This window comes from Myotis lucifugus, unplaced genomic scaffold, assembly GCF_000147115.1.
Source record: "Myotis lucifugus unplaced genomic scaffold, Myoluc2.0 scaffold_53, whole genome shotgun sequence".
Classification (NCBI taxonomy): Eukaryota; Metazoa; Chordata; class Mammalia; order Chiroptera; family Vespertilionidae; genus Myotis; species Myotis lucifugus.
This window is the reverse complement of record NW_005871101.1, coordinates 6,102,262-6,122,540: the sequence shown is the minus strand read 5'-3', so window position 1 is coordinate 6,122,540 and position 20,279 is coordinate 6,102,262. Positions and strand designations below refer to the sequence as shown.

Below are 20,279 nucleotides of genomic sequence, written 5' to 3'. Positions count from 1 at the left end.
AATCACATGACTTTTTTCCAATGCTCAACTGTCCAATCCTTGTGTTCCTGTGCTTGGGTAACTGTCGTGGTAAACAACCTGCTTCCCTATTTATAATAGTCTGGCCCTCTAGCAACTTCAGCATGAAATTATAGCTAATTTGCCTACAAATGTCAGGTGGTCATAATAATCTGGCCACTCAATATATATATAATAATTTCTTTGAATATAAATTCCAGTGATATTAGTACTTAGAAAGCAATGAATATTTTCAGTACCAACAATGAAGCAAAAGGAAGAAAAAGAAAGCTGGAGCAAAAGAATATTAAACTCAAAGATCTGAAACCTTGTCTATAAACATGTTGACATCAATTTGCATTCCTCCATGGAGAACATCTCTTTTTTTCACCTCCTTGAACCTGCCTTGGTCAGTGACTGTTTTTACAAATTTTATCAATTCTTGCCTTTCGGATCTCTGAGCTTTCACATAATAAGTCCAAGAAAATCAACTGTCAAGGGAGGCTTAGAGGATGACTGGTGATACACCAAGTGTAAGTGAAGATGGCATCTTGAATTTCTAGCCAATGAAATCTTCCGATACCTCCAGTCCCAACCTACATCTGACTCACCACATGGCACAACAAACAAAGGCTCATAAAACCATGAAAGATAATACAGTTGTTGTTTTAGATTTTAAAAATTGGGGATGATTTTTTCCATAGTGACAGATGAACAAAACAATAGGTAACGCCATTTTTCTTTGGATTTGAAAACAAGAAATCTAAAGAGAAGGTGGGACATAGAAGCCATGAGTGCGCAGAGGCAAAAGTTGGAGAAGAAAAGCTATTGGTAGTTTCTGCATAAAGATAGTCATAAAAAAGGGGATTAAGAGTGTGACAGACTATTAAAAGGTGATAATTCTCTAATGATTCTGCCTGTTTTTCCTTTTTTTTTCCTTATGCTCTCTGACTTACCTGTGCATTTTATCCCCCTTTACAAACAATAAAGCCCAGTGCCTGAGTCAGTCTCTTGAAATCCGAAAGAATCTCATAAGCTAATGTTATTGGTGGCAATGTGGTGTTTTAACTGATACTTAGCAAGGGTAATGGAACTATTTAAATCCTATTAAACAGGTTTAAAAATTGATTCTAGTCCACATTAATATAACAAAATTATTATTTATTCATTTGTCACAATTTTCAGTGTTCAATTTGTATAATAACTTTAGATTGGTCTTATGAAAATCGTATTTTACACAATGTAAGAAACCAATGAAGAGGAAAGCTTATAAGTATATTAAAATGTGAATCCAGATGTTAATGTCCTTTTGGCAACTGGAATTGATGATGATCTTCAGGACCAGTTGATTACTATTGGTTCAGTGAGAATAACTTTATTCATTGTCAAATTGATATTTAATATCTAAAAAAGAAAAATGGCAATTAATTGTTTAATCAGAACCATTACTTCAATAAAAACTATATCCATAAATAAATAAATTTATTCTAAGTAAAAGGTATACTTTATTTTTCATTTTGATGAATCTTTTATTCCAGAGATTTCACAACCATTTCAGAAATAATTTCACCCAACTTACCCATTATTCAGATGATGAAAATAAATCCCAGGGTGGTGGGATGGTTCTCAAAAGAAGGTGAACAACTAAGACTATTAACCAATTATTTTGATTCTATTACTTTACTTTTTCTCCACGAGTCCTACATATTCAGTTATTCATACTTGCACTACATAAATCTCTATGCTTCCTACCCTCAAATATTATCTAGCCATCTACACACAAAATTTAGATTAGGAATAAGTTTCTTTGACATTAAACTCAAAAGGCTTTAGAATGCTGAATTTATTACCAATTATTTCAGTTTTTTGTGTGTAACTCTTTCATGGGAGAGAATCTCAAATAGACCACTTAGGGACTAATTTTGGAGGTGACCAATTAAGCAGTTGAGCACAAGTAATCATCTGTGACAGTTTTGTATGATGATGTCAGTAAACATTGCTGCTTTGTTTCTAATACTCTCTGTGCCTTAGCTCAGAAAACTTGGATTCAATCATCATTTGTGCAAGAGAGGATGAAGAAAGTCACCTTTTCCTTAGTACTTACTGAATACCAGGTGCTCTCCTAGAGGTTTTATAAAATTTATTATTCACCAAAGCCCAGCATCTTAGGATTTATTTCCCACAATTTAGAGAAGAGTTTAGAAAGGGAATTGTTGAATAACTTTCTTAATATGCACCACTTATGTTTGAAACGGACCCATCCTACATCACAACCTAACCTAGTTCTCTTTTGTGTTGTTGTTGTTAATCCTCATCTGAGGATATTTTTCCGTTGATTTTTTTAGGGAGAGTGGAAGAGAGAAGTAAAGACAGAGAGAAACATCCATGTGAGAGAAACACATTGACTGGTTGCCTCCTGCACAAGCCCTGACCAAACCGGGGTGGGGAGAGCCTGTAACCAAGGTATTTGCCCTTGACCTGAATCAAACCCCGGACCCTTTGGTTCCCAGGCCAATGCTCTATCCTCTGAGCCAAACCGGCTAAGGCTAACCTTGTTCTTTTAATATCAAAGTGAAAAGCAATAAGTACATCACATAGCTGTTAATACTTGTACAAAAGGCAACTAGGCATGACTATTGCTAGGAAAATGATTTTAAAAATGTATTCATATGGCAATTAAACCATCCTTTGCATGTAATTCCCACACCCATGGAGAAGAAAAACCAGGCAGAGAGAGAAATTGACTACTCTCTTCTTTCCCCATATATTTACAAAGGTTTGGAAAATAGTAGGTGCTCATAAATATTTGTTTTATTTAAATGTCCTTGAAGGAACTGCTCCAATATTAATCAAAATAATATCTTCTTTTGCAATCCTGAGGTAATAAAACATTGGAAAAATGTTATTCCTAGTACTTAAAATTTTGTGTGAATATCCTTGAATACAGTGGAAGAAACTTTTCATTATAAACAGTATGTTTTATGCCAAGAATTTGGTCAAAATAAACTTGAAATAATACTTGACATGCTAAAATATTTAACATTGTTCAGCTGACTGTGTTTAGTTTATTTTTATATTAAAAATCATGAGCTTTACTTTTCACCATTATAGTAGTATATAAAGAGCAAGAAAACATATAAGGCAGACCATCCTTTTTTTTATCTGTTGAACATTAGGCAGTTCAACAAAACTGATTTCAAATTGTGACTGATAAGTATTGAATATTTACTCCTGGGGAATTAATTTTTCTTTTCAGGATTGCTTCTTGGTCTGTCATGTAAGACCACTGACTAAACCAGTGATTCCCTTCCACTGGAATTTTAAAAACCAGTAAAATTTTAAAAAGAAGAAAAATTAGAGTGAGGCTCTTGAATATCAATTTTTATTTTACCAATGAAGGATATCAAGTATACACAACTCTAATTTTCTAAACTTTATATAATATAAAGAAATAAAATTATTTAAATTAAGTATTTTAATTAAGGTAGTTTCATATTAAAGGGGAAATCCCACTTGACTACAAAACAACAGTAACAATAGGACAATTTCATTTGGATAAAATGGCCCCTCAGGTGGTGTTTAATTCTCACACTCTATAAAATTTATGAGGACCTAACACTGTGTCCAAGACACAAATTATTAGACTTTAAGTTGAAGTCAGTCAAATAACTGGCTATTGTGTAAGTTAAATTCACATGAGAGACTGGTTGATTAATAGGTAGTTGTTTCCACTCAACTCTAAACAAACGGATATGTGCACACATACACAGTTTTAGTGGTGCAGATGAAGCCTTAAACTTAGATCAAACAATCACAATAGTTAGTTGGTGTCTAGAATATATGTTTTTTAAAATCAACCTTTATAAGACATAGATTCACACAATTTAGGATTGGAAGGAGTTTAAGAGATTGTTTCCTTGCATATTCTTAATTTATCGCAAAGAAAACAGAAGCCTAAAATTATTTGTTCAAAATAAAAGGCTAATTACTGGCAGTAATGGAATTTTAACATAAAAATGTTGAATTCTTGTTTCATCTATGAATTATAGTTTTATACACATGTCAAATTATTCATTAGTGCTGATAAACAATTTTATTAATTTTGCAAGAGTTTTCAAATATATCTTATCTAATATATATTAAAAGTTGAAATGAAGATATTTTATTTTGGGGAAAAAATAATTGAGGCATTTTACCATTCATGGATGACAATGATTTAGAGGTTTAAGGTAAAATATAATATTTGTTTAATATGTTAAAACAATTTTAAAATAAATGCCATTAAATTGACTTGTCTGACAGATTATCAAGGATGATAATATGAAAATAGATATGGAAGTTCAATAAGAATAAATGAATAAGAATGGTTATAGTTGTCACATAATTATGTTTCTTAGGCTGAGAAATAAAATACATCTATGTAGATATTTAAAATTGCTCCATTTAAAAAACTATGTTCTTAATATCACTTACCTGCTTATCTGCTTCTTGAGTAAATCTAAGTGACTCATTATTTCCGTTATATATGAGGTTAACCTTATTAACAAGAGTCTTTCCTATTCCCCATATATTGATGAATCCAAGCCTCATTTCATTTGGGTTTCCGTAACCATTTTTCAATATAGTGCTTGTCAAGGTGGTCTACAAAGACAAAGAAATAATTTAAATTCTTCATTTGAAAAAAAAAATTTAAACTTTAAAAAATATATGTTAACCAAAATATATTCCAGAGTACAGAAAATTGTTTATTCATATATTTGAAATAAAGCGTATTAAACCCCAAAAATAAAATATTTAAATACAAAATAATTATAAAGTGTGATATGAAACTTCAAATATTATTTAACAAAATTGCACATAAATGATCTGAAATGAATACATACCTTGTTCAAATTAAATTGTGCCAAGAAATATAGGTCATTTTCATAGGTGCCTGTAAAGAAAATTAAAAGTGATATATTTATATTTCCAAAGAAGAAGAATAGCAAATACTAGTATATTTTTCTTTACTTTCCTAGTATAAAGGGCACTCAAATCATCATTGCATTATATTTAACTTGTTCAAACAGTCCCAGCAACACTAAAATGTGAAGGATGAGTCACCATAAATGGTTCCATGTCTGTATATAAAATATAATTCTACCATATTTAAAACTAATTTGAAAATTACTGTCATTGCTATAATGTATAGCAAGTGCTTACTATCTAAGTATTTTATCACACTATTCTGAAATATGTATTATCATTCCCACTATATTGAAGATGAAAGCAAGTTCCAGAGAAGTTAAATAAATGGCCAAAAGTGAAACAATTAATTACAGATGCCCCTTTATTTACAATGTGGTTATATCCCAATAAATCCATTAGAAATTGAAAATATAGTAAGCTGAAAATGCATTTAATATATCTAACCTATGAACATCTTCACTTAGCCTAGCTTACCTTAAACATAGTCAGAACACTTACATTAGTCTACTGTTGGGCAAAATCACCTAACACAGAATCCAGTTTATAATAAATTGTTGCATTTTAAAATATATTGAATACAGAAAACACAAAACACGATATCCAAAAATGCTGGCAAGAGTGTACTGCCGAGTAGGGGTTGTTCACCCTCCTGATCCTGGGAGCTGTGCCTCTCTGCTGCTGCCCAGCATCACGAGAGAGTATCAGACAGCCTATCACTAGCCCAGGAATGGATCAATATTCAAAGTTTCTACTGAATGTGCATTCCTTTGGCACCATTACAGAGCTAAAAAATCCTAAATTGACCCATCATTAAGTTGACGGCCATCTTCATTATCAAGGTCTGGAATCAAGTCCAGTTTCCCCAACTGAGAAGACTGTGTTTCTATGTAAAACCAAACAAGCATAAGACAGTAAGTCAAAGTAGAGTCAAATGCATGATTGAAACAAGTAAGTGTTAGGATAACATTGAAAAGGCTTTACATTTTAATTCCCTTTCCCACTTATACATGCCAGCATTGTATTCAGTAATCCTCTGAAAATTGCTAATGTACACAAGTGTCAGAATAAGTTTGTTTTGATTTATTTTTTTAAATTTTATTTGAAAGAAAGAATAGGACAGCAAATAATAATATTCCATGAAATCTGAATTACTTAATTGTTTAGATGGAGGCTTATTAACTAGATTGCAAGCTTACTAAGAAAACTTATTTGAGGATTCTGATCTAATACAAAGACTCCAAGTATTTGATGTGTATTGCTGCTGTTTACTAAGGAAATTACAGGGGGCTTTTAAAATCTTTATATTCAATTATAACAAATGTAGTGAGATTACACAATATAACAAAAAAAGTGGATTTAATTAGCCAGAACCATTTGGCTTGCCTAAATATCTAAATTATGTGCAGTTACTTTCCAGTATTTGAAAAACAAACAAAGACTGCAACAAAACTTCAATAGGATAAAGGTTAGTAGAACTTCAGTTAATGTGTTCATGGTCAGGGCTTTTACAACATAGGATTCTCCCTGATTCTTCAACCTCTAAATCATAAAATACTGAGAATTTTTTTTTATTGTAAGAATCTTGCTAACCACCGTATGATTCTTTATAAAATTATTTTCACACGATTCTTATATCAACTTCCTAATATATTTTATTTGCTAATAGATTCCCATGTCTTATGGTTGCAGAATATTAACTATGGTTTACTTAAAATGATGGAAGATACACGTCTTTACTATAATGAAAAATCTCTCATCTATGCATAATTTATTTAAATTACAGTGAGCAGCCCATGAGAACTTCAGCTCCACACAGATGTTAGTTTTATGAGTAAGGTTTTTAAGAGAATATTCAAAATGCCTACCTAGTCGAGCTAGTACACTGTAAATCTAATCCTCTACCAGTAGGATGACCACCTGGGGACATTTGACTGGAAGACAGATTCGTGGGCCTCTTCCCAAATTAATGAAATTTGAATGGACCCCATAATCTGCGTTCTTTTTTTTAACTGAATTTTTTGGGATGACCTTGGTTAATAAAATGATACAGGTTTCAGGTATATGGTTCTGCAATACATCATCTGTATGTTGTATTGTGTGTGTGCCACCCCAAGTCTCCTTCCATCACTATTTATCTCCCTTCACCTTCTTCAGAATCATCATGCTTTACAAACTACCCAGGTGATTCTGATAACAATGGTCAGCAGAGCACACACTGCTAAAAGTTTAGCAGTTCAGTTTGGTCTTGAGGAACAGTCATAGAGTAAATATAGATTTAAGTTTAAATCCTTAAATTTTTCATGTCAAAATACTGAATATTAAAAACCAACAAAAAAAATACAAAATAGCTAAAAGTCTAGGGAACAAACCTGAATTTTGTTTCTGGAATACCTCATGTTTTAGAGCAGTGGTTCTCAACCTTCCTAATGCCAGGACCCTTTAATACAGTTCCTCACGTTGTGGTGACCCCCAACCATAAAATTATTTTTGTTGCTACTTCATAACTGTAATTTTGCTACTGTTATGAATCGTAATGTAAATATCTGATATGCAGGATGTATTTTCATTGTTACAAATTGAACATAATTAAAGCATAGTGATTAATCACAAAAACAATATGTAGTTATATATTCGACATGTGTTTTCCGATGGTCTTAGGTGACCCCTGTGAAAGGGTCGTTCGACCACCAAAGGGGTTGTGACCCACAGGTTGAGAACCGCTGTTTTAGAGGCACCCTTATGCATCAGTAGTGCATACACATGGAACACAGCTTTTCAGCCCAATTGACCTCATACATAGTGAATGTCTATTATGTGAGCATCACTGGAATAGCTTCTAGAAGAACAAAAATGATTGCTATACAATCCCTACCCAAGCACATCTCCTAGTTATCCAGACATTTGCCATAGAGATGAACTATATTTAAGATAAGAAGAAATTCTTTAAATACTTGTAACACTTTTTTTAAAAATTGGTTCAACTATTTATTACACTAGTTTAGCTTTAAAGGATATTATTAGATTTTTATTAAGCTTCCAAATTAAATAATAGGTAACATATAAGTAATATGATAATATGTATGTCATCAACTACATTTATCTACTAATAGACCACTCACTTTTAGACTCTCCATCATCCCAAAACAGAGATCCTTGTGCCATATGATTATCATCTGCAGCAACAATGAGCCTCATGTAGTTTTGTCGACTACAAGGAAGAAATATCATTTTATCAATATTTACAGAGTAGCATATGTGTTGTTACGATATGACATCCATATACATATCCAAGAGAACACAACTAAGACTATTAATTAAGGGGAATGCAACTGTTTTAGACAAAGAAAGTAAAGCATTTACTTTTTCTTATGAGTTTATGGGAATGACATAACTCATAAAATTTTTAATATTTAATAAAAATACCATGCATGTATTTTGGTCTCAAGGGTCCACCTACTGAAATAAATCAGAAGAGGCCTTATATAAAATAATTAAAACCATATTAAGTTTATTAACATATGTATTATTACTGTAATCCTTTCATTGATCATTAAACATGAAATAATTTTATAGCATTTTTATCTCTTATGTCTTATATCTTCCTCACATTCCATCTATAAATCACTGAGTTATCATTGGCAGTTGTTAAAAAGAATGTGGAGGGTAGCCAGCAAGTTGTAAGTCCTATCACTGGCGAGGACAATATTTCTCAAGCTTGTGGCTACATAGGCCAGTCTGGAAACTAAATATCTGCTTCCATGCTCACTGTACAACAGAGTTGGTTTAACAGCCTCATACTAGTAAGGAAAGATCTCAGACAAATTATGCTTAGCTATCTGCCTTTCCAGTCACCAACATTGAAGGCTGTACTGCCATGGAAGTCTCCTAAAATATCAGAATATCTAAAATTTATACCATCATAGCACTTTGATATTTTCCATGTACAAATATTAGCATGTCTTAGCATGAATATATGCATGTATTTTAATTCAGTTTACTGGTGTAGAAGATAAGTATATCTTATAATCAACATTAAAACTCTGGTTTAAAAATTTTCCAACATATTTAAAAACAAATTCAAAGGAATTTCACAACTTGCATTCTACTCCATATACAGGGTGGGACAAAAGTAGTTGTACAGTTGTTCATATGGAAAATAATACAATAATAAATAAATGATAATACAAGAATGAATTCTGTGCTTTGTGTATTCACAACTGTAAACCTATTTTTACCTAACCCTTTATATACCTAAACCGATATCCTATTTACTTCACACACACACACACACACACACACACACACACACGCACACACATACACACACAGAATAGCCTCTCTTTTCTCTCATAACAAAAGGATTCTTCAAGGAACACCTTGGGTCCCCTGCATGAAGCCCTCATTTTTCACATAATATCATTTTTCTTATCTTTAATTGATCTCTAGGTAGAATATTGATACAAACTGACCTAAGTGGCTCCAGAAAATAGAAAAGAGACTGCTCATGCTAACTGGGGCTGTGAGCATGTAGATGAGCAAGAGAGTGGATGCAGCATGGACAGAGAAGAGCTAGAGGGACTAAGTCCTCTAGAACCTGAATGTGTAAGTCTGAATTCAGGCAGTGGAAACGAAGACTCTGGCAGTCACAGAAGACACAGTCTGGACATATCGCCAAATGAGAGGGAGAAAATGCCACAATCAACTGTGGCAGGATAACTGAATTCTCTTTCACTGTGTGTTCATTTGATTCAGATCTAATAAGGGTTTCTGGGGCAAAGAAGAGAGGAGAGCCTTAGCCAGATAATCTGTTATGAATGACAATGGACAGAAAAATCTGAATCATCTTTTAACTTTGTGTGGGACAAGGCTACTAAGAGATGCATGTGGTTCTTCTCTGGGCAGCAGTAGACTTAGCTTTTGAAGGAGTAGTGAAATCATCAATGGATATCCACATTTTCATTGACTAAAGTGAGTCAACGAATATTTAACTGAAAGAAGGAGGCAGAGAAAGGGGGAAAGAAAAGCTTGAAGTTCAGAGAAATCTTCTGAGCAATGTTTGCTTAAAGTTTAAAAACGGGTCACTTAAAATCATGCTCGTAGTATTTCTTTCCACATGTCAGAGGCAGGAAAAAAAGAACTTGGGCATTTATTGTCAACACCTTTGCATATTCATACAGAAGATAGTAAGTTTTAGTTGGTATATTAGTTTGGTAAATGTTCTTACTGTAAGAGGGAATATCATGTTTTCAGACAGTTTTCTATGAGTCTCTCAAGTGTTTGTATATCTTGCATATAGAGGCACTGACAGTTTTTCTTTTGACTATCCTTTAAAGGATGCTTTTAAAGCAAACAGTATGGCAAGACAGGGCAGTGTTTAATAAAATTGTAAATCACTGTCCACTATAATAATTCAAAGCAGAGAATACACAGGTTTGTTTACAGTTGATAACAAAAAAAATTGAGTTTCCTTGATCTTGGAGTTCCTTAGCTGTGTCTCAAACCTCCTGCATATGCAGTATCTTTTAGGCCACTTCATGTCACCCCCACGGGACTTAGGAACAGAGAAAACTGAAGCAAACATGAAGGTCATATTTCTTGGTAAGCCATGAGTAAAAAGGCTCTTTGCTTCTGACTCAGCTCCATGAAACTAGCAGGCTAACTTGTAAGCTTGGAACTAGGGTAGAATCTCAGACCCTTCCAAATCCTTGGCAATTCTAGCTGATGTATCTGAAAATTTAATCTGAGTTCTGTAACCACTTTGTTTACCTGTGAAATGTGTTTTGAGCAGGCTCTTGACAGGGTAGGATGTAACCACCACGAACATGGAGGTTTATTTTATCAAAGGGAGCATCAAAATCCTTAAATGTTCCTCTGACACCAATATCTTGGCCCTAGAAATGACAGAGTTGGAAGGAAGAACAAAAGCAGCAAAAAGTGGAATTATTAGCAACATTAGAGGCCCGGTACATGAAACTTGTGCACTTAGGGGGTGGTCTCTCAGCCTGGCCTGCGCCCTCTCGCAGTCCAGGAGCCCTCTGGGGATTCCCAACTGACGGCTTAGTCTAGCTCTCCACAAGGAACGTGCCTAAGCTGGCAGGAGGACATCCTTAGTGCTGCCATGGAGGCAGGAGAGGCTCCTTCCACCACTGCTGCACTCACCAGCTGTGAGCCCTTCTGGCTGAGAGGCGCTCCCCCTGTGGGAGCGCACTGACCACCAGGGGGCAGCTCCTGCATTGAGCGTCTACCTCCTGGTGGTCAGTGCAAGTCACAGAGACCCGTGGTTCCGCTGTTTGGTCAATTTGCATATTAGCCTTTTATTATATAGGATTGCAACATGAGGGGGCACATTTATAAAATCAAATGACACACTTTCCAACTTAAAATAAAGACACAGACATTTACTTAGAAGATCATGTTCTTTAAAGCATATACATACTCAGACCTTGGTTTCATGGTAGCTTTGAAAATAATTTACTAATACTTATTTTTGTCATGCTCACATGCAGAAAATGTATGGATTTTTCAAAAATATATTTATATTGATTTCAGAGAGAAAGGGAGAGTGAGGGAGAGATAGAAACATCAATGATGAGAGAGAATCACTGATTGGCTGCTTCCTACAAGACCCCTACTAGGGAGGAGCCTGCAACCCAGGCATGAGTCCTTGACCAGAATCAAACCAGGGACCTTCAGTCCCCAGGCAGACACTCTATCCACTGAGCCAAACCGGCCTGGGCAACATACGGATTTTTGAAAGGTCACAAAAACTATTCCTAACTGCCACCTACGTTATTCCTGGAAGGCCTGCATTACCTGTAATCATCATTTTGCACAGCCAATAAAGGGCAATGACCTTTTGATGTACAATATGTACTTCCCATGTTTATTTGGTAAAGTAAATCAATGACTACATAATCAACTATGGCAGAATAAATTAATTCTCTTTCACTGTGTGTTCATTTGATTCAGATCTAATTAGCAAAACATACCTTAGTCATTTTAAGTGTATTTCATTAAATACATCATTAATATAAAGATCAGGATCAAATTTAAACCCATTTCTGTTTAGTAAATTCCCCAGAATTCTTTAATTACTTACCGTATGGTAATCAAACCACCGAGCATTAGGGACATAGCCTCTTACAACGGTCTGATACTGGAATTTAAAAATATAGTTATTTAAAAATATATCAATTAGGAAAAATATTTTATGAACAAAAATATGTGGTAAGACTTACAGGTTCCAATACAGGGGTAACCATAAATGCTGGGCCCCACAGGAACTGCTTGAATATGTCCCAGGTAGTCTTCTCCTTATAGAACCTTGAGAAAATATTTATAGATAGTTTAATCAAAGAACTTTATCTCTTCTGGGTACCATTAAATAAGTGTTCAAATCACATTTTGCAGTGTGGACTTGTGTGGATTAAAAAGAAAACCAAATCATGAAAAAGCAAAAATAACCCTATGACTTGGAATTCAATGTGCAATGCTACAATACTTGACAAGTAAATCTAGACCATGACTAAACCTCCTGACAAAATGGAGAGGATTGTGATTAAATTTATAAGACCACTGCATGAGAAATTTAATTTGAAGAGAACTCATGGAGGTACAAAATATTAAGTAGAAATAGAACATTGACAAACTAGAAAACAAAAATTATAAATACCCTGTGAAAAAAGTTCGAGACAAGCGTGTTGATTTGGTAATTTTAAAGAGTTTGCTTATCGTATTTCGATTAGAATTCGATGGATAGTGGATTTATATGTACTTATAGGTTCCTATATATGTTACTAGATTTCTGAATTTTAGATATAAATTGCTGGAAAGAATACAATCTTGAGAATAGACACTATTAAATATCCACAATTTTCCTTTAATTAAAATAGAAGTGTAATTTTTTTGTAGGTTTGTTCTTTTATTTCTGTTATGTTTTGTTCTATTACAAACAGATTAATGCCAAGGCAGATTTCTGGGTTTACTCTTCCATGAATTTCAAATGGAAGCAAAGGCCCAGGTGTTTTCAATAGGACAAGAGTTTGCATCGTTAATAATAATGTTTCTGATTGGAACTCAGTCCAGAGCTAATACTTGATTCTGGGAAGTTACTAGGGAGATGACAAAGGGAGTGGGGAGTGTAAAAATGAAAGAATCAAGAGGTTAATAAGCTGTTACCAGGAATAAAGAAAGGATTATGATTTAATAAAGCAACTAGAGAGGATAATTTGAATCTAGGAAAAAAATTTTTTTAGAAAGCTGGATCTTTCACCTTATAATTAGAACTTAAGGCATATTGATCATGCTATTATTTGGAGAATTTTACCTTGGTTACTACTGTTCAATTTGAGTAAATGTCTATGCTGTGTAATTTTTGTTGGTTTATCAATAGTGCAATATAACAAATTGCCTTTTTCAATTACTCTGATAATATTGGGTACACAGGTAGCTAAGTATACTATGATTATTTCAATGGTTTCTTTGTATTTTTGTTGAATGTGTATTTTGTTTTTTGTAACATTTACAATAAGAATCAGCTTATATTTGTCTTAAAAATAGAATAGGCTACAATTTTAGAATAAAATTTCAAGATTTAGCCATATATCAGTTTGATCTTCAAAAGTGAATCCAAATAAATTTTCTAAGGAGCATGTTAAAACTGTTCTAAGGTACCCCATTAGCACACCTACTAAGAGGGGTGTAATCTTCTTTTTCAATTATGAATTAACTAGAGGCCTGGTGCACAGATTCATGCACTGGTGGGGACCCTTGGCCTGACCTGTGCCCTCTTGCAATCTGGGGCCCCTCAGGGGATGTCGGAGTGCCAATTTCTACCTGATCCCCACAGGCCTGGCTGAGGGACACAACCAGTGCATGAATCCATGCACCAAGCTTCTAGTATGCATATAAGATCTTTGGTTAATCTCTTCCTGTCCTCCTCCCACCCCACTTCCCTCTGAGATTCATCAGTCTGTTCCGTTTTCCATGCCTGTGGTTTCCATTCTTGCATTGAGCTTCTGCCCCCTGGTGGTCAGTATGTGTCATAGCTACCGAACTGTCGGCTAGTCGGCCAGTCGGCCGGTTATGCAGAAATATTATTTAATGTAGAAAACTTTTAAAAAATATTCAATGTAGTAAGGTATATAAGTCATCTAGAATAACATCTGTAATACAATAGTTATTCTTAGGAAGAATAATTACTTTAAATAACTGCTTTGCTTCATTTTTAATGGCATAGATAAGTCTATCTATCAGAAGATTTATTTATGAAAATGTTTGTTAATCCAAAATGAACACTAAAATAATAATGAAAAAGTTTCAAATTCAAAATATTGTATATTGGTCCTGACCAGTATGGCTCAGTTGGTTGAGCATTGTCCCATGCACCAAGAGGTTGCCTGGTTCAATTTCAGGTCAGGGCACATGCTTGAGTTGGTGACTTGATTCCCAGGAGGGGGCATGCAGGAGGCAGCCAATTGATCCTTCTCTGTCATCAATGTTTCTCTTTCATCCTTGTCCTTCTTCCCTCTCATAAAAACAATGCAAATATATTTTTAAATGGGTATTTTTTTTTAAATTAAAATGTTATGGTGGTAGAGGGAATGTAAAATGCTTCATAATCTTTAAAAATATATTGTATGTTGTACTAAAAAATATTATTAAGTAAATTAATTGGAAGCTACCTGTTGTAGGAAAAATATTTGCACTTACTCATGCAAAAGCGGTCGGATAACAGTGCCACCATGAGCATGAATTTCATGCATCTGTGTATAGAAGTATGGCAATAAAGTGTATCTTATATTTAGAACATTTTTTGACATTTCTGAAAAAGTTTGATTCCAGGAAGCAGGATCTTGTCTCTGAAATAAACCAAATTGAAATAGTTATAAACTTTTATTTTTATTTAACACATAATTTTGAAATACATATTTGGAGAATAAAAAGCAAGAATATTAATTCACTGTCATGTGCAATATACTACATCACAAAAATCTTATACAATAATGTTTCTATCTCACACAGACAGCACAATATTAACATTTAACCATGAAAAGTGACATTAAGTCTCTGGCTTGATTTAGTTTAAGTTATCATATGTAAAGAGCAGTTTACATTTGAATAAGTGACAAATATATTGTCAACTATGATGACACAAAGTGTAGGGGTCAAAAGTCTAGGAGATAAATGAAATGTTATAAAAAATGGACTAAAATAAATAGAGACATGCTGAGCCCATCACGTTAACATTGCACATTGTATGTTCTCATCAGAAATAAATAAATTATGATACTAAAGAACTAGTTATACATGAGGAAGTGAAGACCTAATTAATGTTGGACAAGAAAAAAAAAGAACATGCCCATGTCTATTCTAGAATATACACTCCAGGTAAAAAGACTGTTACCTCCTCTCCGGCCCGACCCTGATCGTCCTGGCCCCAATTGGCCCTGATTGACGGCCAGGCCTAGGAGCCCCACCCATGAGTGAATTTTGTGCATGGGGTCTCTAGTATATTTATATTGGTTGCTCTCCCCCCACCGAATTCTCTGCTCTAATGCTAATGTGACTTCAGCCAAGAGAACTTCCCTGATACCCCTTCTAAAACAGAAGCCCCATAAATCTCTATCACTTTAACTTACTCCATTTTTCCTTCATATGCATTTATTTGTACATGGCATTTTATATAAATGTATAAATATATGTGTATAATAAAAAAATAAGTATAAATATACACATAATTACTTATTATCACTATCCTTCCTACATTATATGAATTGGTAGGGCAGCATTTTGTAAGTATTAACTAGTAGACTTAATGAATACTTGTTAAATGATCATGGTCAGGTTTCTATCGATTCATACCCTACTTTTTTAATAGTACAACTTTCTAAGTTGTGTTATTGTTGAATTTTCCTGTTAAATATTCCTATCCCATCAAGTCATATCTTTATTGTCCAACTTTCACATTCTTCCAAAGTATGTTCACATACTTTTTTCCTACCTTATATAGGTTTTCATTTTCATTTTCTAAAATAAATCCCCTCCTCTATTCTGACTAAAATTTTCTGAGTGATGCATTTCAAGCACATGATGAGCTCTGCCATTCAGTTACTGTGGCTAGAACTCATCCTTTAAAGACTAGCTTTGTCCACAACCTTCTGTAAGGTGTTTTTGAAAATGCATCTTTCCTCTGTACTTATTCACTGAAAGTCAATATCACAAAACTTTGCCTCTAATTGTTCATATTTTTCCATAACTTCAGTACCATCTTCCTTCTCATTCAAAAATTCCTTCTGACAACTTAGTGAAGAGTATATTTGTGTCACCACACAGAAAATAATTCTCATGATTTCCCTCTCCCTTTTCTCCCTCAATTCTTCAACTCATTTGTTTTAACATATGCCTTTTAAATCTTCCAATTTCATGCATTGATACTAGTATTTCAAATGGCTTTCATGACTAATTATTTAGTTTGAAGTTGATTTTTTTTTTGTTCCATTCTGGTTTGGAAGAAGTTCCAGAGGTAATTTATCCCCCCTACCTACTCCAAAATCACATAGAACAACAGTAAGTATGCCAGCTAACCAAGTCTTGAATCCAAAAGTAGAGAGTAACCCAAGTAAGAATTTTTTTCAAAATTATGTGCTTAGAAGTCCTCAGTAAATGTACGGAGGTTCAAAGCATTCATCTGGAAATCAGTGAGGTGGAGTGAATTTTATTAAAAAATACATATGTTTAGTGGGAGGTGGGGTTGGGGTTGAGAAAGGAGAGTAAATGCAATAATTACATACCCTAGTGCCTTCAATGTTGTGATTTCTTGAGTATGGATAAAATGCTCCAAGTTGCATCCAGCGGGTGCAGAGGTGATATTCTGAATTGTTGAAGAAACCACAGATATCTGCTCCAGTCTAAAATACATTGTTGTATTTAATTAGTTTTAAGTTACTTTCTTAATATTTATAAGTGATAAAAATAAAAGGAATAGAATTACTTACATATGAAATTCCAAAGAGACTAAATTCCATCATACCTTAAAAAAATTAGGAAAAATGTCTTAGAAAGCTACAGTTTCATATATATTTTGATATGTTTTATTTATAAATATATTCCATTTCTAATACAAACCTCTAATTCAAACATTTTTTAGATTATCAACATACTTTTCTATCATTTCTTTTTATAGTTTTCATACTTTTAAGTTTATAGTGTTAATGACATTTATCAAAATAAAACAGGATATGCTTCCTTGACATTTTAAGATAACATATTTAAAGTACAAAGTTGTTATGAACACATTATCGTGTGAGAAGAAAGTGATAGTGATTTCCTTGATTTCATGTTTTATAATAAAAGGCTATTTTGTAATTATTTAATTAGAGTTCTCATCATTTGAAATAAATTGAATTGTTTTTGTTAAATAGAATCTTCTGAGGAATGATCACTGTGATAAAATGTGATTTCCCAACTCTTCTTTTAAAGGAATATTTCTAAGCATTATGTGTTTTCCTTGAAACCTAAATGAATAGTAAAGCATTTTTAAGACCAGATCTCCAACAGAAAAATATCCCTTTGCTCTTTAAAATGACAATGTCTTATTTACTCTTTACCCAATCATTGCCAGAAATTTCTTTCTAAATGTGGTTTAAAATATTCTTATTCCCTAAAATCTAGAATTTCTACTCATATCTATTCTTAGTTTGTTATTTTTCCCATCTCCTGCCCTTTCAAACCATGAAACTGAAACAGGAAGTGATGAAATTATTTTCTCAAAACGAACTAGTCGGAAATCATTAGTTTCTAAACAGAACCCCAGACCCTGCTTTCTGGGCCACTACTTTATCGTGGGGCTATTTGTCATAAAACATAATGCCAAAGCATTTTTCTGAGATGCACTTATAAGGCATATGAACAAATGACAGAAAAAGTGAATACTTCATAGAAAACTCAAAAGAATGATGATAAAGATGGTGACTCTCCCATACCGATGATCGATTTGTCCAAATTGTCCCATTGTGCATAGTTGTCTCCAAGCCAGTGTCCCCCCCATCGTCCAGCAGTAGGATATGTGGAACGAGATATAACAATTCCTCTCTTGCCAGTTGCCTTCTGCAATGCACTAATAAAAGTGAAGAAGGATTTACGTTAGGTATTTTCTTCAAATATTTCTACTTTTGACCATTCCATTCAAAAAAAGAATTTGATTTGTGGTATTTATGTTGGCTCTTATTACAACTAGCTCTTTATATGTCAGTCTTGTCTCACTATACTAGAAAATTCTCAGGGTATGAAGGATATCTTTTTTCTTCCAACATTTACTAGATTGACATACCTGAGTGGCCTGCCTGCATTTATTTATTCAATGGACACAAGTTAAATCAACTATTTGTATTATCAAATCAACTAAACATTTAAAAAAGTTAATAAACTTATTTTATTCTACTTAAATGTGGTCTCTTGAATAAAGTTCTAACTATTGATGGCACAAATCCTTCTAATTTTTGGCTTAATACTTTTTGTATTACTCTGCAGAGAATACTTTCTATAATATCTCTTGTTTTAGAGGCTAGTTTAAAGAGTACAAGTCTTTCCTGGATCTTAAAAATAAAAGTAATTTTTATATTTTAAGAATGGAATTTATTGGAAGCCAGGTCAAGAGGATAGAATTTACAAATAAGGTCATTTTTATCCTCCCCTCCTCACTCTTTAAAGAATGATTTTAATGACTTATTGCCATTCTAGTGTGAATAATAATGCATTACTTTTTATTACATCTCTCTCTCTCTCTCTCTGATACTGCATTATAAGAATATGTAAAATAGAAAAAAATATTTGACAATTATATTAATTGGAAAGTAGAAAAAATATTTGAAAATTATATTAATTGGAAAGAAAATATTTATTTTCTATTACTCAAAATAAATTGTATGTGCATAAGAACTAGAGATCTACCACAGAGAAAATACTTCAAATACCTAGTTAGACAGACTTTACAACTCACTAACATGTTTTCAACAGCATCTAATCATTTATTTGCTATTGCATGGGCCACAGTGTTTGTACTCATTTGTTTATATAGAGAGCTTCTTCCATGAGTCCTTGAGATTCCTGAGGTTAAGGACTTTGTGCTAATCTTTTTTGTGCCCCTTATCTCTAATACAGTACTTGGCTTATAATAGTAACTCAAGAAAAAATGTAACTCAACATTTAAAACTTTAATATGTTTAATTTAAATAACAAACATGGTTGAAATCTTTTTCTGAAAAATGTATGTACTAGAGCAAAATTAAAACTAATAAAGACCTGTTTTATGACTTTATATTAAAGGTTGTTCTTCAGAAGATAGTACTGATATCTTCCCCATAATATTTTTTATTAGTTAAAATGGACCTTAAACATCCCCAACTACCTTTAAATGTCAACTATTTAAATTTTTACCTATGGTTGCCTTGAATTTATTCGTACAACTTTGATAGTTGTAGTGGGATAATAATAGATTCATTTAAATTTCCTAAGCTTTCCACAATGTGTCAGGAACCATGGCAGATTCTGTCATGTGCCCCAGAAGTTCAATTACCTGCCCTCTGAAGAAAAATATTTCTTTCAATTTCCCTTAAATTACATATTTTCATCTTAAAATGCATAAGTTTTGCCAGCAAGATGAGTCAATTCTCAATATTTTTGTTCTTTTTAATATGTATATTTTATGGCAAAGTAAGGTTAGCTGAGGATAATTGTGTTTCTTTATTATATTCCAGCATGGTTAATTTTTAAAAAAATGCTTTTCTCAAAAAAAGGCATTGTTAAAACCAGTTTGTTTACTCTTAAGAATGTCATATCCTAGTCTTTGTATATGATCTTAGTGACCCTACATTTGGATTTGGTTAACAAATCTGTAGACATTCATTCATGTAATATCTCAAATAATTCACATATTCTATGCTGAAAAATAGTTTCATGCTGGAAATAGGATAAGCATGTTTCACTAAGTGAGGAAATATTACACATATTCTTTAATCCCAAATGATTCTCATCTTTTACCTACTTCATTCATATACTAGAGCAGTGATTTCCAATCCTGGATTGAAATTAGAATCACCTGATAAATTTTTAGAACCTAAGACTCTTAGGCTATATATTATACACCAATTAAATTAGAATTTACTAAAAATATCCAGGCAATTACAATGTGTGATCAAGATGCAATGTTCTAGAGCTGCGTTGTGTCATATGGTGGCCACTAGCCACATGGGCTATTTAATAAACCTAGATTTATTAAATTAAATAACATTTAAAATCCCATTCCTGAGTAACAC

General features: G+C 33.2%; 1 protein-coding gene across 1 annotated transcript in view; it reads right to left on the bottom strand.

The window, feature by feature from the left end:
- Positions 1-1,332: 1,332 nt before the first annotated feature.
- SI (sucrase-isomaltase) overlaps positions 1,333-20,279 on the bottom strand; it is an 82,164-nt gene continuing 63,217 nt past the window's right edge. Inside the window, exons 37-47 of the mRNA XM_023753914.1 lie at positions 17,949-18,082; positions 16,962-16,996; positions 16,758-16,874; positions 14,677-14,825; positions 12,204-12,288; positions 12,065-12,121; positions 10,732-10,856; positions 8,085-8,173; positions 4,881-4,930; positions 4,471-4,638; positions 1,333-1,401 (exon numbers count right to left, since the gene is read on the bottom strand). Of these exons, the coding sequence (XP_023609682.1) occupies positions 1,333-1,401; positions 4,471-4,638; positions 4,881-4,930; positions 8,085-8,173; positions 10,732-10,856; positions 12,065-12,121; positions 12,204-12,288; positions 14,677-14,825; positions 16,758-16,874; positions 16,962-16,996; positions 17,949-18,082 (1,078 nt within the window). The remainder of the gene's footprint in view (positions 1,402-4,470; positions 4,639-4,880; positions 4,931-8,084; positions 8,174-10,731; positions 10,857-12,064; positions 12,122-12,203; positions 12,289-14,676; positions 14,826-16,757; positions 16,875-16,961; positions 16,997-17,948; positions 18,083-20,279) is intronic.